Source organism: Aquarana catesbeiana, linkage group LG05 (genome assembly GCF_042186555.1).
Source record: "Aquarana catesbeiana isolate 2022-GZ linkage group LG05, ASM4218655v1, whole genome shotgun sequence".
NCBI lineage: Eukaryota > Metazoa > Chordata > Amphibia > Anura > Ranidae > Aquarana > Aquarana catesbeiana.
The window spans coordinates 124720087-124745697 of NC_133328.1; the positions used below are offsets into that span (position 1 = coordinate 124720087).

The 25611-nt window shown below is 44.3% G+C and overlaps 1 protein-coding gene across 2 annotated transcripts in view; it reads left to right on the forward strand.

The window, feature by feature from the left end:
* Window positions 1–25611, forward strand: part of TAX1BP1 (Tax1 binding protein 1) — a 203629-nt gene that overhangs the window by 58112 nt on the left and 119906 nt on the right. For both annotated transcript variants that reach the window (XM_073630158.1, XM_073630159.1), the window contains exons 4-5: window positions 8477–8664; window positions 18854–19012. In XM_073630158.1, coding sequence (XP_073486259.1) covers window positions 8477–8664; window positions 18854–19012 — 347 coding nt within the window. The remainder of the gene's footprint in view (window positions 1–8476; window positions 8665–18853; window positions 19013–25611) is intronic.

Here is a 25611-nt window from a genome sequence, read left to right on the forward strand (position 1 = left end):
TCCTGTGGTACATCTTACCATTCTTGCTTCAACAAGACGCTCATTTTCCCTGTAGAGGATAATTTCCTGTTCATAGACCCAGTAGACAAGAGGTTAGATGCCCACTTAAGGCCTCCTTTGCACAACCGCTCAGCCTGTATAAACGCATCTGACTGCATCTAGACTCAGAAATCTGTCACTAAAGGCATGTAACTGCTTGGTGTGCGGCTACATATGTGCGGCGATAGCTGCTGTCGGCCTGTCAATACTTTATACAGGCTGAGCAGCACCTTTCATTCCAGCTATAATTCATGCTGCTGAAATCCAGTTTGTGGCTAAACGGCCATGTAAGTGGACGCCTTAAAGCTCCCTTTTCCTTGCTTGGGCCCTACCATGCAACCTGCAGTTACTTCTATGGCAGCCTGCCAGATGGCTGTCTGGACTATGCACACGATCCAAAATCCTAGATCCATCCTCACGGATGCCTGTGGCCACAGTAAGACTTTTACGTGAGGCCTTATGCTATTGCGTGAATGCTATGGTGGATACACCGTCAGATATACAGGGTTAGCCAGCTCTCAATTCACATTCCCTGGATTTTTTGGGCTTGAAGAGTAACTCCAACTATGTTGGAAAAAAAACAAGCCCCTCTGTGTGATCTATGTACATTGCTATGAGTTTAAAAAATGTTACTGCAGATTCCTAGCTTTTGTTGCTCTGAAGAAATACTGTAGCTGTTTGTGTAGATGTGCAAAGTGAATCTGAATAGTAGTGATTTTCATTGTCAATCAGCTGATGCAATTGCAGGGTTCTAATGAGAAATTTTGCAGGGTCTGACTCCCTTTAGACGTCCTTAACCTTTCGGGAGTCTCACCAAAAATTAAATTTTTGATGCAGAGGATGCCCAAAATATAACTTGTATCTTGGCACAGACTTCTGGGAAAATCAGTGAGCCAATCACACAAGCAGTTAATTACATTTCTGGGGGTTTTTCCGTACACCAACTTTGTACAGAACAACCCCCATATTGCCAATATTGCATTGAATTTTACAGAAAATTACAGCACTGCAGATCAAAAGGGAAACTTCATTTTTAATAACATTAAATTACAATATGGCTTGTGTAGCAACTGTATGTGCTATATTCTTTTATTTTTTTTAATTTGATATTTTTTCCCCCCACAAAAATCGAGTTACCATTTCAATGCTGGTCAGCTGAGCCCCCATGCAAGAAATTCTTTGAGTTGCCCGTTGAAGACAACTACCAGTGCTACCTGTAGGCACCATGTGCCTTTACCAGCAGCACTTCTACTCTTGTGGTCAGAAAGGGTTTATTTTGTCCCTCCCAGTTTTCCAATCCCAAGTCTTAAGCCTTGTACACACGGTACGATTGTTGGCAGGGGATTGTCTGTTGACAGACTGTCGTCCTAAAATCTTACCGTTAGTACGCTCCTTTTGACAATTGTTGTCCAACTTTCGGCCAACAAATGTTGGATGGCAGGCTGGTAAATTTTTGGCAGACAACGGTTTGCCATCAGATTTTCGTATGGTCAGTACACAAATCCGTCACACGAAAGTACAAACGCGCATGCTCGGAATCAATGCTCACCAAACACAAAATTAGCAGAAGGGGGCCCAAAGGGTGACGCTCAAGAGCTGAAATTCCTCGTAGTACGTCACTACGTTCGTGTTTGTTGCACGACATTTGTGTACCGTTAGTATGCAAGACAACATCCTGGCACACGCCCTTAGAAAAAAAATCAGACGAACGGTTGGCCAACATTCGCACCATGTGTAGGAGACTTTAGCCTGGAATGTACGTTTTTAAGAAGACATAGCCGTCCAAACCAGCCAAAACTGATTCCATTCCCTTTTAGCAGTGAAGGAGCGCCCAGACTTCTAAAAGTGGGGGACATCTTTTGGCTTTCTTGGCCTTCTCATCCCAGAAGATCTCAGATACATGGGTGCAGAGTGTCATTTGCAGGACCTACAAACTGGAGTTTTGCACACGGCCTCCCTCTGCTTCTTTTGTCTCCATCCCTATCACAGTGGGCAAATCTGATTGCTGCCATCCAATAGCTATTTTCTCAAGCGATCATTACCCCTTTACCAATAGAAGAATGATTTCAAGTTTTCTAATTGAACTTTTTATGGTTCCCAAACCTAACAGAGGAGTCCAGGCTCTTTTGGGTCTGAAGACTGTCAACTGGTTTCTGTGGGTTCAAAGGCCTGCATGGAAAATACCAGGTCAGTCATTGCCTTTCTTTCTGGGGACATTCTAGCCTTAAAGCGTAACTCTACTTTTGTTGAGAAAAAAAACATTCCCCTCTTGAGTGATATATGTACATTGCAAGGATTATAACACAGTTTGTTGCAGATTCCTACCCTTTGTTATTCTGAAGAAATCCCACTGTGTTTCTCTGTGCCCATGTGGGAAATTAATCTAATGGGAGTGGTTTCATAATTATCAATCAGCTGTGCACCTGCAGGTCACTAATGAGGAAAACTGCTGGGCCTGCATCCCTTTAGACAGGCTCCTCTTGGGAGTATCTCACCAAAAATGACATTTTTGCTCCAGGAATGTCTGAAATCTGACTTGTATCTTAGTGAAGACTTTTGGGTAAATCAGTGAGCCAATCACACAACAGGAAATTATGTTTCTGGGGTGTGTTCAGTACACATTCTGTGTACAGAACACCTCCAGGTAGCCATATTGCATTGCATTTTCAGCAAATTACAGCGGCTGCAGATTGAAAAGGAAAGGTAATTTTTAATAACATTCCAGTACAATACAACTTGTGTCACAATTGTATACGCTATATTATTTTTTCTTTCTTTGCTATTTTTTCCCCAGAAAAGTGAAGTTACCCTTTAAAGTAGTACTATAGGCAAAGCTTTATTTTTTCATTTTGGATAAAGTAAGGGAGGTTTAAAACCCTTGTCAGATTTTTTCTGTGTTCCATTGCAGAGATTTACCTTCACTTCCTGTCTCCTAGTCAAACAGGAAGTGAGAGGAAATCCCTACAAAATAAGGGGATTTTTTGGGGACCCCCATGTTACCAGAATTAGTGTCATGTCCCTATTGGAATATTTTCCCTAATGATACTTTTCTGGGGACAACCCAAAATTTGGGATTTTGTTTTACTTTAACTTTCAAAGATAATGGTAAACAGGGCAAATAAAGGGGATGCATCTCGCTAACAGGGGCACGGACAGCAATAAAAACCTGACAGGGGTTCTAATTTCTCTCCACTCTATCCAAAACTAAAAAAAAGTTTTGTCTTTAGTTATTCTTTAACAGACATCTGGGATGCTTTTCTTACACAATCCTGTCTTTCCAACTCATCGGTACTATCTGTGCTTTGCCATAGACAATTGGTTTACCAATATTTTATCTTTCCCTTTTGGCCTGTCCACAGTCCCATGGGTTCTCACCAAACTTGGCCTGGTTATGGCTTTGCTCTGTGTGCAGGAGATTTAGGTTTTAGAGTACCTGGACAACTTTCTGTTTTAACTAAAAGTCCTCCCTGCCTGATAGATGGCATCCAACAGACAGTGCAGACTTTGCAGGCTTTGATTGGATCCTCGATTTGAGGAAATGAATTGCTTGACCCACCTCACAAATTGGAGTACCTGGGCCTGACTTTGAGCATGGCCCTGCCCAAACTCCTCTGAGTGAAGAGACCAACTTCAGTCTCTTCATTAGCATTCCTAAGCACAGAGGAAGCCCTGATTTTGTGTATATATGTGGGTCTTGGGTCTAATGCGTGCCTCCTTTGAAGGATGTGCCAAACGTTCAATTTCACCCCAGACTGCTGCTATCATTCTGGTAGCACGGGACAAATGGTCTTGCGCCCATTTGTATTCATACCCCACAACTTTTTTTTTCAGTTTTGGATAGAGTGGAGAAAAATTAGAACACTTGTCGGATTTTTATTATTGTCTGTGTCCCCGTTCAGAAGATTCACCCTCTCTATTTGCCATGTTTACTAATATCAAAAGTGAAAGTAAAAGAAAATCACTAATTTTGGTTTGTCCCCAGAACTAATATGGGAGAAATCTTTCAATGGGGACACTAGTTCTGGTGACCCTGGTGGCAACCGAAGGATTCCCTCACTTTGGTGGGATTTCCTATGACTTTCTGTTTTGGCTTTGGGACAGAAAGTAAAAGGAAATCTCCCCAATGAGTAACAGTTGGTGGGGGGAAAACCCTGACAGGGGTTATAACCTTCCTTATGCTGTCAAAAATGAAAAAAGATTTACATAGTTCTACTTTAAAGCACACTTTACCAGATCTGTGCTTCGTGTGCTTTTCAGCATTAGGCTTCTGTTTCTCATATGCACAAGGATACCACCTGGGCTTCTATTGACACATTTGTTAAGTTCTACCAGGTGGATGTTCCGACCACCTCTGCTACATGCTGCTCTGAGTCTGTCAAGCCTTCTCGAACCATTTGTGGGCCTGTCGGTGTTGCCCACCCCTCAGTTGGACTGGTTTTGGATGTCAGTCCTAATAATTAAAGTTTCCCACTAAAATCTATTTCTTAGAGTACAGTATGGGACAGAGTTCTCTTCCCTCTGTTGCTAGGGTCTCTCTATTGATTGCTACAAAACTGAGGCTAGCTGGGATTGGGAAGAGTTATATATACAGTGGATATAAAAAGTCCACACACCCCTGTTAAAATGTCAGGTTTATGTGCTGTAAAAAAATGAGACATCATTTCAGAACTTTTTCCACCTTGAAAAACAAACTGAAATCATTTAGGGGGACGGGGGGCAAAAATAAAAAAACTAAAATAATGTGGTTGCATAAGTGTGCACACCCTCTTAAAACTGGGGATGTAGCTGTGTTCAGAATTAAGTAATCACATTCAAACTCCTGTTAAAAAGGAGTCAGTACACATTTTAAAGTGCCTCTGATTAACCCCAAATAAAGTTCAGCTGTTCTAGTAGGTCCTTCCTGACATTTTCTTAGTCGCATCCTACAGCAGAAGCCATGGTCTGCAGAGAGCTTCCAAAGCATCAGAGGGATCTCATTGTTAAAAGGTATCAGTCAGGAGAAGGGTACAAAAGAATTTCAAAGGCATTAGATATACTATGGAACACAGTGAAGACAGTCATCATCAAGTGGAGAAAATATGGCACAATAGTGACATTACCAAGAACTGACGTCCCTCCAAAATTGATGAAAAGATAAGAGGAAAACTGGTCAGGGAGGCTGCCAAGAGGCCTACAGCAACATTAAAGGAGCTGCAGGAAAAGCTGGCAAGTACTGGCTGTATGGTACATGTGACGACAATCTCCCATATTCTTCATATGTCTGGACCATGAGATAGAGTGGCAAGACGAAAGCCTTTGCTTACGAAGATAAACATCCAAGCTCGGCTAAATTTTGAAAAAACACATCTCAAGTATCCCAAAAGCATGTGGGAAAATGCGTTATGGTCTGATGAAACCAAGGTTGAACTTTTTGGCCATAATTCCAAAAGATATGTTTGGCACAAACACTGCACATCACCAAAAGAACACCATACCCACAGTGAAGCATTGTGGTGGCAGCATCATGCTTTGGGGCTTTTTTCTTCAGCTGGAACAGGGACCTTAGTCAAGGTATAGGGAATTATGAACAGTTCCAAATACCAGTCAATATTGGCACAACACCTTCAGGTTTCTGCTAGAAAACTGAACATGAAGAGGAACTTCTTCTTTCGGCATGACAACGACCCAAAGCATACATCCAAATCAACAAAGGAATGGCTTCACCGAAGAAGATTAAAGTTTTGTACTGGCCCAGCCAGAGCCCAGACCTGAATTTGATTGAAAATTTGTGGGGTGATCTGAAGAGTGCTGTGCACAGGAGATGCCCTCGCAATCTGACATATTTGGAGTGTTTTTGCAAAGAAGAGTTGGCAAATATTGCCAAGTCAAGATGTGACTGCTGGTAGACTCATACCCAAAAAGACTGAGTGCTGTAATAAAATCAAAAGGTGCTTCAACAAAGTATTAGTTTAACCACTTCAATACCAGGCACTTAGACACCTTCCCGCCCAGCCCAATTTTCACCTTTCAGCGCTGTTGCAATTTGAATGACAATTGCGCGGTCATGCTACACTGTACCCAAACAAATTTTTTATCATTTTGTTCCCACAAATAGAGCTTTCTTTTGGTGGTATTTGATCACCTCTGCGGTTTTTATTTTTTGCGCAACAAATAAAAAAAGACCGAAAATTTCGAAAAAAAACAAGTTTTTCTTTGTTTCTGTTAAATTTTTTTGTAAATAAGTACGCTTTCTCCTTCAATAATGGGCACTGATACGGCGGCACAGATGGGCACTGATACGGCGGCACTGATGGGCACCAATGAGGTGGCACTGATGAGGTGGCACTAACGGGCACTGATGATGGGCACTGATGATGGGCACTGATAGGCGGCACTGATGGGTACTGATAGGTGGCACTGATGGGCACTGATAGGTGGCACTGGTATGCGGCACTGATGGGCACTCATAGGTGGCACCGACGGGCACACATAGGCGGCACTGATGGGCACTCGTAGGTGGCATTGATTGGTATATATGGGTGGTACTGATGGGTACGTATGTGTGGCACTGATGGGCACTGATAGGTGGGCACTGATGGGCACTGACAGGTGGCACTGATGGGCAATGACAGGTGGCACAGATGGGCAATGACAGGTGGCACAGATGGGCAATGGCAGGTGGCACTGATAGAGCATTGCTGGGCAAATCTGGGCATATCATGGACATAATAGTGCCAATCAGTGCCCATTTGTGGGCACTGATTGGCACAGATTGGGCACATGTGGATGGCCATGGGGTACATACCTGGCCATCCACGTTGCCCCTTCCCTGGTGGTCCTAGTGGCATCCCTGGTAGTCCAGTGGGGTGATCTGAGGGGGGGCTGCGCTGATAAACAATCAGCGCAGACCCCCCCTGCCAAGAGAGCCGCCGATCGGCTCTCCTCTACTCGCGTCTGTCAGACGCGAGTGAGGAAGAGCCGATCAACGGCTCTTCCTATTGACAGCGTGATCAGCCGTGATTGGACACGGCTGATCACGTGGCAAAGAGCCTCCGCCGGAGGCTTTTTACCAAGATCAGTGTAGCGGTGTGTCAGACTGACACACCGCTCCACCGATCGCCGGATGCGCGCCCCCGGGGGCGCGCTGCGGCATGTTATCCTGCTGGACGTCATATGACGTCCAGTCAGGATAACACAACCACTTCCCGGACGTCAATCCGCTATAGGGCGGGCGGGAAGTGGTTAAGGGTGTGCATACTTATGCAACCATATTATTTTATTTTTACTTCCCTCCACCTAAAAGATTTCAGTTTGTTGTTCAACTGAGTTGTGCAGTTTAAAGGTCACATTAAAGGTGGAAAAGTTCTGAAATTACCGTATTTATCGGCGTATAACACGCGCCGGTTTATAACACGGACCCCAAGTTTAGGAGGGAATTTTAAGGAAATAACTTTTAGGAGGGAAGTTTAAGGGAAAAAAACTTACATTTAAATGCTCATCAATGCAGCCTTATCAGTGTCCATCCATCTGCAGCCTTGTCAATGTCATTGAAGCCTTGTCAGTGCAGCCTTTCCCCAGTGCAGCTTTGCAGCCATGTCAGTGCTGCCTTGTTAGTGCAGCCTTCCCCAGTGTCCATTGCAGCCTTGTCAGTGCAGCCTTGCAGCCATGTCAGTGCAGCCTTCCCCAGTGTCCATTGCAGCCTTGCCCCAGTGCAGCCTTGCACAGATTTTAATATGGCGCAGCGGAGGGACTCGGCAGGGCAGGGCGGAGCGAGCGCCGCCGAGATCGCAGGGACTGGGCGGAGCCGAGATGCACATAGCCGAGTGTACTCGGCTGTTCTCGGCTCCGCTCACAGTCACGCCCAGTCCCGCCCTATGATGGACATAACACAGGTCCAATGGCGAACTGGGCATGACTGTGAGAAGAGCCGAGTACACTCGGCTATGGGTATCTCGGCACGATCGCTCCGCTCACAATCAACGGAAATCGGCAGGGGATCGGCGTATAACACGCACCCACAATTTTTCCCTGATTTTAAGGGGAAAAAAGTTAGTGTTATACGCCCATAAATCCAACATAGGGGAATGTCTCTGCAGCCTTTCTTTTTTGCCAGTGTCCATTCATGTGAAGGTAGCTGCATATAACCCAGTCATAATGATTAAAGGGCTTGTACTGTAATCTAAGAAACTGCAGTCAGAAATTCTATTTTCCTGGAGTTTTTCTTTTAGTTAGAAATATGGAAGTTCCCATTGTGGACTTGTTTTTAAATTGGCAAGTACTTTTTTTTTTCTTTCAGATTTCATTAAAATAAAAATTATCAAGCTTCAAGACGGTGGTAGAGTTACATTTAAACACCAGAAAAGCAAGATTAAAGATTTTATTTTTATCCCATTTGAGGAACACCCATTTCTAAAGTTTTTGGCATTAATAGCATGTTGAACTTTTTTTCACATTTTAGGATACTATCTTCCTAACGATGATGGAGAGTTTTATCAGTTCTGTTATGTGACACATAAAGGTGAGATCCGGGGAGCAAGCACTCCTTTCCAGTTTCGTACATCATCTCCTGTAGATGAGCTGTTAACCATGGAAGATGAAGGTCATTCAGACATGTTGGTGGTGACTACGAAAGCTGGCTTGCTGGAGGTATGTCAGTATTTTTTATAGTTTGATACCTTTTGCATTGCCGTTTTTCTCTTTATGTTCCTCTCTAGTATTTCTCGTGTATGTAACTAATTGTTTTTTTTCTTTTATGGCTGAGGGTTACTCTATACAATCGACACACTTGATCTGTTACGGCAAAATGACGTGGCTTTTACGACATTACAAAGTACAGGGACCCCAAGCACAAAAAACATTTCTGTCTGATGTTTGACAAAATGGTTTAAATTTTAATTGAATCTTGCCATATACAAGAGAAAAATTTTAAGCTCTTGGCACGATGGTACAGAGACCCCCAATCGTTACACAAAATTTTCCCCTCTACTGCCACGACCTGTTGGAGATGTGGAGACCCGGAGGGCAATTATCTCCACATATGGTGGGAGTGCAAAGCCATCCAGCCGTTTTGGTCACAGGTTTTTGCCGTGTACAGTAGCCTCTATGATAAACCCACGACGCCCACGCCTGAAGTGGCACTGCTATCCATGTTACCAGGTTCAATACCCTCCCAGAAACGATCCCTACTTCGTTTTTTCCTATCAGCAGCTAGACAACTCATACCACTTTACTGGAAAACTACTACTACCCCACCGCTATCCTCCTGGGTCTCTATTGTCAACGATATCATGCGAATGGAGGAGATGATCGCCTTAGATAATGACACCTACGATAAATTCCAAACTATGTGGCTAATATGGATTGACTACACCACCTCCAATGCCTTGAAAAGTCTGCTAAAGCTACCTGACTAAATAAATTCAACCTAGAGCGCCCGTTGTGTTGCCCCTGGACCTGCCAGCCTGACTTGACCCCCCTACCCTTGCCCGTTCCCCACCTTCTTTCCTCTCCCCTTCCCCTCTCTCTCTTTCTTCTTTTCACTACTCTCTCCTTCCCATCCCTTTTTATGATACAACAGCAGACGTTGAAATTATGGAACTGTGGTTGTTCAGTAGCATGATTTATATGTTATCCATGGGATTGAATCTGAACCAAACTGGTATACACTCATTCTTATATACTCCGCTCTCTATATGTATAAGTTTGTGTACAGACAAATTGTTTTCTACCATGCCAATTGCTACATATTACGTTTTGCCAGTGTTAAATGGCTCTGTATAACCTTGCAAACTTAATAAAAATATATTTGACTCTAAATTTTAATTGAAGAAATATTAAACTCTCATCTTTACAACTTGTGGATTCCAGAATATCGTGGGCATATATTGTGATTGCAGATGAAAGCCATGAATAAGGGTCTAAATGATGAAAATTAGATGAGCATTACCAAGGTTTTTCTGTTGAAAGTTCTGATCTTCCTTTAATTTACAAATCAGATTAAATAAGGCCTTTTAGCACAGCAAAGGTGCTTTAAATTGGTATCAAAAGTTTTTCATTTAATCCAGTTATGGATTTATTAACACAACACTGATGGTTTTTCTAAGAGTTGGTGGTATTTTTATAGTTAAAGTGGTTCAAAAGCCTAAACATTTTTTACCTTAATGCATTCCTTGCATTAAGGTAAAAATTGTTTAGGCATCAGTATTGGCCCCTCACTCCTTACCTAAGCCCTCATTTGATCCAGCACTGTGCACGTCTGCAGCTCCTCTCCCCTCACTTCTGGGTCTTACTGGCTTTGCTGGGGCACAGGGAGCCATTGGCTCCTGCTGCTGTTAATCAGAGCCAGTGGTGGGGGGGGGGGGGGGGGGGCAGAGTCCTGCTATCTATAGGCACAGCAGCAGGGATCCGGAACGATCACGCACAAATGCCCCTATGGGAAGCGGCTTCCAATGGGGGCACTGTACAAAGCAGAGGTGCCAGGAGCGCCAACGGGGGAGCTGAGAAGAGGAGGTTCGAGGCTGCCCTGTGCAATTCCATTCCACAGAGCAGTCAAAGGAATTGTAAAGGCACAAGATTTGTTATCTTAATGCATTCTATACATTAAGATTAAAAAAACCTTTTGTGAGCAGCAGCCTCCCCAGCACCCCCTAATGCTTACCTGAGCCCCATCTCTCTCCAGCGATGTCCACAAATGTCTAAGCCGTCCAGGACACTCCTCCTGGTTGGCAGAGACACAGCAGCGGTGCCATTTGCTCCTGCGGCTGTCAATCAAAGTCAGTCAGCCAATCAGGGCAGAGGGGGGCAGGTCGGAGCTCCATGTCTGAATGGATACATGGAGCTCTGACCCGGTTCAGGTGCCCCTATAGGAAGCTGCTGGCTGAGGGGGCACTCGATAGGAGGGAGGGGCCAGGAGCAGCAAAGAGGGACCCGGGAAGAGGAGGATCCAGGCTGCTCTGTGCAAAACCAACTGCACAGAGCAGATAAGTATAACATAGTTGTTTTTTTGTTTTTTTGTTTTTTTTTTAAACAAACCTTTACAATCACTTTAAGTATAGACATGTTTATCATTTTATTTATTTATTTATTTATTTATTTATTTATTTATTTTATTTATAATCACTTTAAATCTGTTTTATTTAAAAATAAAAGGGGTATAGTATTAGAAAAAAAAGACCTTCAGGAATAGTGAGGGGAAAGGTAAATATCACTGTATAGCAGCAAGGCATCAAGGTAATAGTAAACTGTAAGTAGGATAAACAAGATATACATGGTTTGTATTTTCCAGGAAGGTTGTCTGGTTGAGCATAGGATCAGTAACGGTTCTTGTATGAAGGGGTAGTTTCATAGATGGATATAAGGTTGAAAGTCGTAATCTTTTGGTGAGCTAACAAGAAAGATGCCATGTTTGATTTGCAACTTGGTAAAGAAAAGTTGGCCCATGAAGAAAAAAAAAAAGGGAGGTGGGATTTAGAATATTGAATGGTTCCATATATCTTAGGATATGTGAAGGAGAGTGATGAGGTTGTGGAGTAACTTCCCAGTTGGCAGTAGGGGGTATTTTGTTTATGAGTCTATTACAGAGGGAGAGAGATTTAGAGTAGTGTAACCAAATAAGCCATTGTTCCAGAGTGTTATCCGAAGCTAGGATTTCTTCCATACGCATAATGAAATTAACAGTTCTCATCCATAACTATGAGGGGGGGTGAAGAACAGGTTTCCCAAAATGAGGCTATTAGCTGGAAGGCATCTGGAATTGATGTAATATTATATTTTTCTGGTTCTTCATAAGCCCAGGAAGGGCTTATGAAGAACTGTAAATTTAATGATCAACAGCCTTTGGGCCTTCTAAAGGATCTGTCTTGCACTGTCTGTATTGCTCCATACTGACCACTCCTTTTATTCTCTGACAGGTCTCAAGGCCCAGCCATTACTGGGTCTACCTTTAAAATTGAATATTTTGCTTTATTTTTACCTTTTCTTACTTCGTCTGTGTCTGAGAATTCAGCTTAAGTGTCAAGGGTCAGAGGTCACCAAAAATCTGAAGGTTGCTGCCAGTTAAAGTAGAACTATAGGCAAAGCTTTTTTCATTCTGGATAGAGCAAGGGAGGGTTATAACCCCTGTCCGATTTTTTTTTTTTTTTTTTTTTCGTCATCTGTGTCCCATTTAGGAGATTTCCCTTAACTTCCTGTCCCATAGCCAAACAGGAAATAAATGCAAATCCCTGCAAATAAGGGAATCCCTTGGGGACCCCCAGCTCACCAGAACTAGTGTGCCCATTGGAAGATTTCCCCTCTACTACTTTTCTGGGGACAAAATTTGGAATTTTCTTTTACTTTCACTTTCAATAATAATGGTAAACTGGACAAATAGAGAGGGTGAATCTCCCTAACAGGGGCACAGACAGCAATAAAAATGAACAGGGGTTCTAATCCCTCTTCACTCTATCCAAAAAAAAAAGGTTTTTGCCTTTAGTTCTACTTTAAATCTCACTGGCACACTGTTTTCCAGCTCCTCGGGGTATATAATACATTGCCAATATGGAGGTACATAATCAACTACTCTGATGTTTGCTATTGCAGTGCACTGTCAGAAGCTGAGACACAATGTGCTTGATGACAAGCAGTTTAAAGGACTGAAATTGTCAGGCTTCAGGTGACCTCTGACCTATGAAACGTACGGCGATTGTCATACTTGGAAACATAAGTAAAAGTAACTGAACAGCGAAATATAATATTTCTTTATCGTACATCACGGGACACAGAGCACCATAGTGTAATGGGTTATATGCTACCTTTAGGTGATTGGACACTGGCAACCAATAGTAAGAAGGTTCCTCCCATATAACCCCTCCCATACAAGAAGTACCTTTAGTTTTTTGCCAGTGTCTTGAAGGTGATGGTCACGGCTGTGGAAGCTCTTCAAATTTTCTTCAATAAATGTCCCAGTGAGGATGTTATATCGGATCCATTCGGATGGCATTAAAAGCTAAAGTGGATGGTACCCGAGCCTTGGTTCAAGAACAAGGTTTTGCTTGTAATGTGTCCTTTCTAGGCGCTGGACCCTTGTTACATGGTATCCCTGGTCTTTATTTGCCCAAGGGAACCAAAAGGGTGCTTTACAGGTCCAGGGGTGTGGACCCCGTACAATGGGGGACCCGGTTCCTGAAGGTCCTCAGAGGCGCTACCCACCATGATGGGGGAAGATTGGGCCTGTATCGGGTCCTGCAGCAAGGACTGGTGAGTACTCCCTCTGGGAGGCCTATCAATTTCTGTTGTTTCCAGTATGAATGCCTTATGTAAGCCTGTGTCTCCTTTCAGGGGTTCTGTTACAGAGCAAACTGACAGATGCAGCTTATGTTTGTATCTCCCGCACATGGCGGTGGGTGCTGCACGCGTGCATCGAGATGCGTGCGCCGCGTGCGTGGCGTGCCTGTGTGTGGTGTGCGTCGTACAGGGTGCGCATGCGTGGTAGAAGCCTGGCCGCGCATGCGTCACTGGGCGGCGCACGGAATAAAGGGAGGTACACTCCAACATGTCATTGCTGCTAGTCAGTTAATCTCTGCAGTGCCTCGTATGCGGTGGGACACAGAGGTCTGGGATTTTGAAGTTTTACATTTGCAACAAATTGAAGGCTGGAAAGCTGTGGTGGCGGCTGTGCGCTGGGCCCAGCTAAATAACTCAGAGGGAGTGCCTTTTTTTCCTCAAACTTGTAAGCGATGTCTTCCAGGAAAGGAGGTGTGGGGAGCAGGGCAAGTCCTGGGGTTAAAAGTACTCCTTCAAAAACAGGAGATCAGCCTCAGGTTGCTGCAGCATCAGTCTCCCCTGAAAGACCTGCGGCATTTGGCCTGGCTGAGCCATTACAGCTGTCAGGCATAGTGGCCACTACCAATATCCCTGCTTCAGCCTATGTTACCAAAGATGATTTAGCATCAGCCCTTGCTGGCCTTGAAGGCAAAATAGCAGGTATGATTGCTACAGTAACACAGGGAGGGAAGAAACGTCATAGATCTCTCTCCCCTGAGCCTGGTCCCAGTAACGAAACACTTGAGCACCAGGACCCGGTTGGCATGGGTCTCTGTGATTTGGATCCAGAATGGGCAGAGGATTTGGAGGAGGAGGCCGTTAAAGACAAAGAGGAAGGGGAGGCTGAACAGTCCTCGGCTGAGGATTCAGGTTCTGAAGAACCAATTTCAGCTTCCCAATCCCAAAAGTTATTTATCCAATCCTTGACCAAGATGGTGAGAGCTGGATTTAAATTACCTCCGGTACAGGGACCGGGACCCTCCTATTCTACATTAGGGTCCTTGCGTCCTCAACCAGGTCCCCAGGTGTATCCTTTGCATCCTTCATTGGAACATGTAATTTACGCTGACTGGGACCACCCGGACAGGACTTACTTGCCTCCTAAAAGGTTTTCTTTTTTATATCCTATGGAGGAAAAATTCAGGAAGAGGGGGGATACACCTTGGTTGATGCTGCCATTTCTTCAGTGAATAAAAGTCTGACCTGCCCAGTGAATAATGCCCAGGGATTTAAGGATCCGGCAGATAAAAAGCTGGAATCCTTACTAAAGGCTTCTTTATCAGTAGCTGGGTCAGCAGTACAACCGGCAGTGGCAGCTATCGGTATTTGTCAGGCATTGCAGGACCATTTTAAGAAATTGGTCAGGAACCTGCCTGTTCCAGAGGAAGTTTCTGACGAACTATCAGAACTTCCTCGCGCCTTATGTTTTGCGGTAGATGCATTAAAAGACTAAATTCAGCAGATGTCTCGTTTTGCGCTACTCTCAATCCATATGCGCAGGGTACTGTGGTTAAAGAATTGGTCGGCCAAGACGCCATGCAAAAGGCTACTATCGGCTTTTCCTTTTCACGGTGAGCGTCTTTTTGGGGAAGATTTGGATAAATATATCCAAAAAATCTCAGGCGGGAAAAGCTCCTTGCTTCCGGTTAAAAGACGGGGTAAACAGCCTTCCTTTAAAATTCCCAACGCTCCTGGGCCGAGTGCCTCTTCCCCTAAGAGGTATCGATGGCCTCAGCCACCTACCTTTAAGAAGCCTCAAGGTCAAAAAAGACCTTGGACCCAGAAACCAGCCAAGACCAATTCCAAGACTTCCTTGTGAAGGGACGCCCCCACTCCTGCGAGTGGGGGGGCAGACTGCGGTGGTTCGCAGATGCTTGGGGAAAATTGGTTCAGGACAAGTGGGTCATTTCGACTATTTCTCAGGGTTACAAAATAGAGTTTCGGGATTTTCCCCCAACTCGGTATTTGGTATCCAGGCTTCCATCAGACCCAGGGAAAAAGAGGAGCCTATTCTTAGCTTTAGAACAACTGGAACAGCAGAAAGTAATCATCAAGGCTCCGCAAAAGGAAAGATTCAAGGAGTTCTACTCGAACCTATTTAGAGTGCCAAAGCCAAACGGAGAGGTAAGGCCCATCTTGGACCTCAAATCCCTCAATTCCTTTTTGTACGTCCGAACCTTCCGCATGGAGTCGGTTCGTTCAGTAATCACTTCCTTGAGAAAAGGAGACTTTTTAGCGTCCATAGACATCAAGGACGCATACCTGCACATACCGATTTTTGGCCCACATCAAAGATTCCTGCGGTTTGCAGTAGAGGAGTATCATTTCCAGTTTGTGGCATTTCCATTCGGTCTAGCCACGGCCCCTTGGGTCTTCACAAAGGTTCTGGCCCCAGTGTTGGCTTTCCTAAGGTCCCAGAAAATCGCAGTGGTAGGATACCTGGACGATCTTTTGCTGAGGGATCAATCTTACTCCGCCTTAGTAGGAAACATTGAGACTATGGTCCGTTTCCTAAGGTTGCTAGGCTGGATTCTAAATATGGACAAATCGGCCCTTCGTCCAGCTCAGGCCTTAACATATCTGGGTCTGATCTTGGACACAACTCAAGAAAAGATATTTCTATCTCCCTTAAGAGTCAGTTCTATAATGGAACTGGTTCGGAAGGTCAAGGGGACAGAGGGTCCTTCGATCCGTCTATGCATGAGGCTTTTGGGCAAGATGGTGTCATCTTTCAGTGCGGTTCCCTATGCGCAGTTTCACTGTAGGATGTTCCAAAGAGCTATTCTGGAAGCTTGGGACAGGTCGATTTAATCCTTGGATCAACCCATGTATCTATCCCTACAGGTAAAAAGGGAACTCTCTTGGTTGTCAAAGACCAGCAACTTGAACGCCGGGAAATCTTGTCCACCAGTAACCTGGAAAGTAGTAACTACGGACACGAGCAGTCCTGGAGGAGGCTTCCGTTCAGGGATTGTGGTCTCAGGTAGAGAGGGCCTTACCTATCAATCTGCTAGAAATTGGGGCAGCTCCCCTAGCTCTCCTATTTTGGACATCCAGACTGCAAGGGTTCCCTGTCCGAATCCAATCCGACAACTCCACGGTGGTGGCATACATCAACCACCAAGGGGGCACCCAGAGCCGGGCGGCCCAAAGGGAAGTAGATCACGTATTAACTTGGGCAGAGAGACATGTACCGTTTCTGTCGGCAGTGTTCATTCCAGGGGTGGACAATTGGCAAGCAGACTAAGTCACCAGCAGTTACTTCCAGGAGAGTGGTCTCTTCATCCCGAAGTTTTCCTTCAGATTTGTCAGCATTGGGGGGTGCCAGATGTGGATCTTCTGGCATCCAGATTCAATGCCAAGGTAGACAGGTTTGTGTCCAGGACCAGGGATCCACGTGTTATCGGAACAGATGCATTGGTTGTTCCCTGGGACAGGTATTCCCTGATTTATGCGTTCCTTCCGATCCAGTTGCTGCTGCACTTGTTGCGCAGGATACAGAGGGAGCATAATACAGTGATCCTGGTGGCCCCGAAGTGGCCCAGGAGGTCCTGGTATTCAGAGATGGACCCGCTGTGTCTCCCAGACCATCCAGATCTGTTATCTCAAGGCCCCATATATCATCCTTCTTTACAGTCGCTAAATTTGATGGCATGGCTATTGAGGCCAGGGTACTAAGGGACCGTGGTATCAGGGGTACAGTCTTATCCGCTCTGATTAATGCTAGAAAGACAGTTTCTAGAAGTATCTACTATAAGGTATGGAAATCATATATTTCCTGGTGTGAGAAAAAGGAATGGCATTCTCGCAGGTATGCAATTGGGAGGATCCTTGCCTTTCTTCAGTGAGGAATTGATTTAGGCTTATCTTTAGGAACCATTAAAGGACAAATTTCGGCCTTATCAGTTTTTTTCCAGAGGCCAATCGCATCCCATTCTTTGGTGTGAACCTTTGTCAAGGGGGTACTGCACTTAAAACCGCCGGTTAAGCCTCCCTTAAGCCCTTGGGACTTGAACTTGGTGCTACCAGCTCTGCAGGTTCAGCCCTTTAAACCGATTAGGCATATTCCTTTAATCCTGTTGATCATGAAATTGTTTTTTCTGGTAGCCATAACTTCGGCTAGAAGGGTGTCTGAATTGGCCGCACTTTCATGTAAAGAACCGTGTCTATTTTTACATCAGGACAAGGTGGTGATGTGCCCCCGTCCAGATTTTTTACCTAAGGTGGTTTCCAGGTTTCATTTAAATCAGGATATCATTTTACCCTCCTTTTTTCCAAATCCTAGGTCTAAAGAGGAAAAATCGCTTCACTCACTGGATGTGGTGAGAGCGGTCAAGGTTTAATTAAACATGTCAGCTCCTTTTTGGAAGACTGACTCCCTTTTTGTCCTGCCAGACGGTCCTAAGAGGGGACAGGCAGCAACTAGTTCAACTATTTCTAGGTGGATTCGCCAGCTCATTATCCATGCTTATGAGTTAAAACGCAGAGTTCCACCTCAATATTTCAAAGCTCACTCTACTAGAGCAGTTAGTACATCATGGGCAGTGAGCCAGCAGGTGTCTATGGCTCAGGTTTGCAAAGCGGCCGCTTGGTCTTCAGTTCATACGCTCACCAGGTTTTACCAGCTGGATGTTAGATCTCAAAGGGAGACTGTTTTTGGCCACAGCGTGCTGCAGGCGGCTTTATAAGTCCTAGGCCGGAAGGGGATCTAGGAATACTGTGTTCCCTCCCCTCAAATGCATTGCTTTAGGACATCCCAGATAGTCATTACTATGGTGCTCTGTGTCCCGTGATGTACGACAAAGAAAAATGGATTTTTAAAACCGCTTACCTGTAAAATCCTTTTCTTGGAGTACATCACGGGACACAGAGGTCCCTCCCCTCTTTTCTGGGATCTTCATTGCTTGCTACAAAACCAAAGGTACTTCCTGTATGGGAGGGGTTATATGGGAGGAACCTTCTTACTATTGGTTGCCAGTGTCCAATCACCTAAAGGTAGCATAAAACACAGATAGTCATTACTATGGTGCTCTGTGTCCCCTGATGTACTCCAAGAAAAGGATTTTACAGGTAAGCTGTTTTAAAAATCAATTTTTTAAAAAGTAAGTCTGCTTGATTTATATTTTAGTTTACAATGGAACATTGATATTCTTGTTTAAACCTGGTTGTTACTGGTTATGTTTAAATCCAGTTGGTTGCTGTGAGGCCACTTGGCTTAAAAGATTAAAATAACCTGATAGTTAAAGATCAACGTTAGGTGTGTTAATTGTATAAATGCACTTGTAATATCTGAAGGGGTTGTGTGCTAAATACATTCAGGAACATGTGACTGTACAGCATGTACTGCTATCCCTAATGTGTGAAAAGTTATCCTGCATCAGAATGCTATGTATAGTCTGTTCATCTGAAACCAGCATCCAAGTGGTATGCCTTCTCTTTATCATGGTTCAGACACTGCTAGTTATGGAATTAAGTTGAATCTCCTTGCCTAAAGGAAATTGTTATTCATTGTGAGTTGTGTTTTATGTTTTAGCTGAAAATAGAAAAGACAATGAAAGAAAAGGAAGAGCTGCAGAAGATAACTGCCATTCTAGAGAAGGAGACGGCCCAACTTAGGCAACAAGTGGAAAACTTGGAGAGTGAGCTGTCACGTGAAAGAGAGCGTTCTGAGCAACTGTCTTCAGAACGAGAGGTAACTGCAGAGCGGACATGTTATATTTTATTAAAGCCATTTTTTTAGCAAATTTCCCTTCACACTTCCATGTTCTGGTATTAGCTTTAGTGGAATAATTTGTTTTGAGTGGAGTTTCACTGCTGCATTTAAAAAAAAAAAAAAAGGGGGATCTGAATAAGGTGGGTAGCCAGGATAAATAGTGCCTACTGTACCTGCACTGCCCTGAATCTTTGATGCACTATTCGTAAGTTCCAGTATGATCCACTTCTGGGACCTGTGAGTAACCTTTTGCTGGTCTTCAGCTTGACATTCCTCTACAGACGTGCATGCTTACAACACATAAGATCAGCCATGGTGTGGTAGGTATACTGCAGATATCTTCAATCAGGAGCCCAAGTGTTTGTGGACATTTGAAGCCAGAAAGCCTGTACAAGGTATGGACAGGCTGAGAGGAGCTGGGGCTTTCCGCTGTTGTAACAAATATATATGCACATCGAGCGGTTACATGCAGTTAGGTGATTTGTCCCTGAACATAGAAAGATTGTGTCTGGGACTGATTATCTGTTTCTGACTGTGTTTTACTGTTTAATGTTCATATAGTATAGGGCGGCACAGTGGTGTAGTAGATAACACTTTCACCTAGCAGTAAGAAGGGTCGCTGGTTCGAATCCCAACCACGACACTACCTGCCTGGAGTTTGCATGTTCTCCCTGTGCCTGCGTGGGTTTCCTCCGGGTACTCCAGTTTCCTCCCACACTCCAAAGACATGCTGGTAGGTTAATTGGATCCTGTCTAAATTGTCCCTAGTATGTATGAATGTGAGTTAGGGACCTTAGATTGTAAGCTCCTTGGGGGTAGGGACTGATGTGAATGTACAATGTATATGTAAAGCGCTGCGTAAATTGACGGCGCTATATAAGTAACTAAAATAAATAAAAATAAAATATAGCGGCGGACAGCTACAGCTACAGCCTGTCATTGACTTGTACAGGCTTACTGGCTGTGGTTGTTGGCAAACACCTTACTTTAACTGGCATTTGCTCAGTCATACAACACTGTACCCAAATTAAATTTTATATCTTTTTTTTTTACACAAATAGAGCTTTCTTTTGGTGGCATTTGATCACCACTGGGTTTTTTAATTATATAAACAAAAATGACCAAAAATTATGACCCCCCCCCCCCCCCCCCCCCGATATTTTCTACTTTCTGTTATAAAACCATATTCTGTTAAAAAAAAAAAGTCTTCATAAATCGTGGCCAAATTGTACTGTGCTACATGTCTCTGGTAAAAAAAAAAAAAAAATTCAAATAAGTGTAGATTGATTTGTGTGAAATTTATAGTGTCTACAAACTAGTGTGTGTGTGTGTGTGTGTGTGTGTGTGTGTGTGTGTGTGTGTGTGTGTGTGTGTATACATATACATACACATTTATATTTATCAGTTTGATTGTGGTGTGAAAGTTATGCTCTGGTAGCTGTGTTCCTAATATCCCCTCTCAATTGATTAATTGCCAGATTCCATCCACACCCAACACATAGTATAAAAACAAGGCCTTCTTTACGGGGGAACACATACAGGGGTTCTTCCAAAGAAGTGGGTTTCTTTAAATAAGTGGCACTTCTGCTCTTGCACTTCAGCGATTTGCACAAAGCTAACTACAACAGACTGCAGATGACCTCAATTCCAAATGATCTCACCTTCCTCTCTGAAACATGCTCTCTTTACCTCTCCTCCTTTTCCCAATTGCTGCCTCTCTCCTCAAACTGTCTTTTCTTCACCCCTCTGCTCCACCCCACAATCTGTACATATCACCCTCACTTCTTCCCTCCCCCTATTACTGCACTCATCACCTCTTTCTAATGCCCCGTACACACGGTCGGACTTTGTTCGGACATTCCGACAACAAAATCCTAGGATTTTTTCCGACGGATGTTGGCTCAAACTTGTCTTGCATACACACGGTCACACAAAGTTGTCGGAAAATCCGATCGTTCTAAACGCGGTGACGTAAAACACGTACGTCGGGACTATAAACGGGGCAGTGGCCAATAGCTTTCATCTCTTTATTTATTCTGAGCATGCGTGGCACTTTGTCCGTCGGATTTGTGTACACACGATCGGAATTTCCGACAACGGATTTTGTTGTCGGAAAATTTTATCTCCTGCTCTCCAACTTTGTGTGTCGGAAAATCCGATGGAAAATGTCCGATAGAGCCCACACACGGTCGGAATTTCCGACAACACGCTCCGATCGGACATTTTCCATCGGAAAATCCGACCGTGTGTACGGGGCATTACTCTAAGCCCACTTGCTAACAAACCCCCAGGATACTGAAGCAAGTCCCCTCATACAAATCATATTCTCATATTACCTCCCTTACTCTTCTGCTTCTCCTAACCGCTGGAGATATTTCCCCAAACCCTGGGCCTCCCTTATTTAACTGTGCCCAACACACCCATCACCCTACACCCTCTGGCAGTAGTCGCCATCTACGCAATTTAGTCTCCATTCCTGTTCTTCCCAACGCCAGCCTTCCTCTCTCCCGCGCCCTCTGGAACGCCTGCTCTGTCTGCAACAAACTCACTGCTGTTCATGACCTCTTTGTCACTAATTCCTTCAATCTACTTGCTCTCACTGAAACCTGGCTCCATGAATATGACACCTCTTCTCCTGCTTCCCTATCCCAGGGTGGCCTTCACTGGACTCACTACCCTAGGCCTAATGGACGCAAGGGAGGTGGAGTGGGATTCCTCCTATCCCCCTAATGCACCTTCCAGGTTATTCACTCTCCTCCCTCTTTTTCTCTCTCATCATTTGAAGCCCACTGTATACGTCTATTCTCTCCTACTTCCCTAAAAATTGCTGTGATCTACCGGCCTCCTGGACCACTATCAACTTTCCTTGATGAGTTCTCTGCCTGGCTACCATACCTTCTCCCTTCAGAAATTCCCACAATCCTTCTCGGTGATTTCAACATTGCTGCTAATACAAACACTCCTGCTACTTCTAAACTTCTTAGTCTTCATTTGACCTAAAACAATGGGTACAGGCTTCTACTCACTCTGATGGCAACACCCTTGACCTTGTATTCTCCTACCTATGCACTCCATGCAACTTATCAAACAATCCTTTTCCTCTCTCCGACCATCACCTTATTAGTTTCTCCCTCCCCCTGTCTTCCACCACCTTTCCCTCCAATCGCCTAACCATCACCCGTAGAAATTTTCGCAACTTCAACTCCTCTGTCCTCTATTCTGCTACTGACCACCTCTATGACAAAATCTCTCCCCTGTCCTGCCCCAACCAAGCCACGTCCATCTACAATAAATCCCTGTCCTGTACCCTGGACAAGCTCGCTCCCCTCACTACACGCAGAATCAGGCCTCGACCCCTACAACCCTGGCAAACAGATGACACTAAAATTCTCAAAAAACGTAGTCGCGCTCTTGAGCGTCTGTGGCACAAGACTAAGTCTCTCAAAGACTTCAACCAATACAAATCTGCCCTCCAAAAATACTATTCTTTCCTCCACACTGCCAAGCAAACCTATTTTACAGCTCTTATTAACACCTTCTCATCTAGTCCCCTTAAACTCTTCTCTACCTTTAACTCTGTACTTTGTCCTCCACCGCCTCCACCCACTGACTCACTCACTGCCCAGGAGATCGCTAATTACTTCAAAAACAAGATTGATACAATCAGTGATGAAATCTCCACTCTACAGGTATCTCCCCCAGCTAAGACCCCATGTCAACAGGTACAACTGACACTCCCCCTATTCAAATCTGCTACTACAGACGAAGTTGCTAAACTCCTTTCTATCACCCACCCAACCACCTATCCCCTGGTCCCTATTCCCTCTCATATGCTATGGTCACCCTCTGACTCCATCCTACACTCTCTAACCCACATCTTCAATCTCTCCCTCACCTCTGGCATCTTCCTCAATGCTCTAAAACATGCACTGGTCACCCCCATACTTAAAAAGCCGTCCTTGGACCCTACCAATCTTAACAACCTACGCCCTATCTCCTTGCTCCCCTTTTCCTCTAAACTCCTTGAACGCCTGGTTTACAACCAACTGAGTGACCACCTCATTAAAAACAACCTTCTTGATCCCCTTCAATCTGGATTTCGCTCTCAACACCCCACAGAAACTGCTCTTTTAAAACTCACAAATGACCTACTAACTGCAAAAACCAATGGACACTATTCTGTACTCCTACTTCTGGATCTTTCAGCTGCCTTTGACACGGTTGACCTCCTCCTCAAAAAACTTTACTCCCTGGGTCTCCGTGACTGTGCTCTTCAGTGGCTCTCATCCTACCTATCCCAATGCACCTTCAGTGTCACTTACAATTCTACTTCCTCCACTCCTCTTCCCTTCTCTGTCGGGGTCCCCCAAGGTTCTGTTCTTGGACCTCTTTTATTTTCAATCTACACCTCTTCCCTGGGTCAGCTGATAGCCTCTCACAGCTTTCAATATCATTTCTACGCTGACAACACACAAATCTCTCTCTGCACCCCTCAACTCACTCCATCAGTCTCCTCATGCATCACTAACTTACTAACCGACATATCTGTATGGATGTCACACCACTTCCTCAAACTCAACTTGTCCAAAACCGAGCTTATACACGTGCCTCTTCCCCTGACTTGTCTGTCAAAAGCAATGGCACAACCATCCACCCGTCCCCACATGTCAGGGTGCTAGGTGTTATCCTGGATTCTGAACTCTCCTTTGGCCCCACATCCAATCACTTTCCAAAGCTTGCCGCCTCAACCTCTGCAACATCTCTAAACTACGTCCCTTTCTAACCAATGAAACCACAAAGCTCCTGATTCACTCCCTGGTTATCTCTCGCCTCGACTACTGCAACTCCCTCCTCATTGGCTTACCTTTAAATAGACTATCCCCCTTCAGTCCATCATGAATGCTGCGGCCAGACTCATCCACCTTACAAACCGCTCAGTGTCTGCTACCCCTCTCTGCCAATCCCTCCATTGGCTGCCACTCGCCCAACGAATTAAATTCAAAATACTAACAATAAGTTACAAAGCCATCCACAACTCTGCCCCCAGCTACATCACTAGCCTAATCTCAAAATACCAACCTAATCGCTCTCTCCATTCCTCCCAGGACCTCCTGCTCTCTAGCTCCCTCATCACCTCCTCCCATATCCGCCTCCAGGACTTCTCCCGAGCCTCGCCCATCCTCTGGAATTCCCTACCCCAATCTGTCAGACTGTCTCCAAATTTATCCACTTTTAGGCGATCCCTGAAAACTTTCCTCTTCAGAGAAGCCTATCTAACAACTGCACTATTTTCTCCATTAGCTCATCCCCCACAGCTATTACATTTTTGTATAACTTGACCCTCCCTCCTAGATTGTAAGCTCTAACGAGCAGGGCCCTCTGATTCCTCCTGTATTGAATTGTATTGTACTTGTACTGTCCTCCCTAATGTTGTAAAGCGCTGCGTAAACTGTTGGCGCTATATAAATCCTGTATTATAATAATTATAATTATATATATATATATATATATATATATATATATATATATTAATATACACAGCCGTGGCCAAAAGTTTTTAAAATGACACAATTATTAATTAAGATCTTTTTGTCAGATATTACTATGGTATACTGAAGTATAATTACAAGCATTATATAAGTGTCAAAGGCATTTATTGACAATTACATTAAATTTATGCAAAGAGTCAACATTTGCAGTGTTAACCCCTCTTTTTCAAGACCACTGCAATTCACCCTGGCATGCCGTCAATCAACATCTGGTCCACATCCTTACTGATGGCAGCCTATTCCCGCATAATCAATGCTTGGAGTTTGTCAGAAATTGTGGGGTTACCCTCTTGAGGCTTGACCACACGTTCCTGGCCATGGACCCAAAATTCCCATGTTTTATTCCCCAAACCATAGTTATCACTTTTCCCTTTATGGCAAGATGCTCCATCCTGCTGGAAAAGGCAATGTTCCTCATCAAACTGTTCTTGGATGGTTGGGAGAAGTTGCTCTCGGAGGATGTTTTTGTACCAGTCTGAGCCCACTGTTTTGCTTGCGTCTATCTAGCAAGGGGTATAAGCAAGGAAGCTGAGACCTCTGCAGTGTGTAAATGTGCTTTTACTATACAAAAATGCTGTACATACAAAACTATTACAATATTAGGAATACAAATCAAGACTGACAGACATCTATAAGAAGCAAAATGCCTAGCAATTAAACAGCCTATGGTTTGAAACAGTAGAAATACACTTAAAAGTTACTTAACTCCGGTTACTGTGTGTTCATGATCTTTGTTGACAACGAGGCTTCTGGAGATCAGACACCACCTTGTTCGCTGATTACAGATTCTTCCTCCTGCTCTGGTGTTAATCCATGTTGAAGTCTCTTATGTTTAAGGCATCATAAGTCCTGTTATCTGTCAGCTTGTTCACAGTCGTTACAAACTCATTTACCTTAACAACCAACTAACCTACATCTTGGTAGCTTCAGTTTTAAAGGCACTCTCTTGCCTTTTTACTGTAGCTATAGAGACAACAGACTGTTCTCAAACTGCCAACGGAATACAACAATGGTATCTACATTCCCATA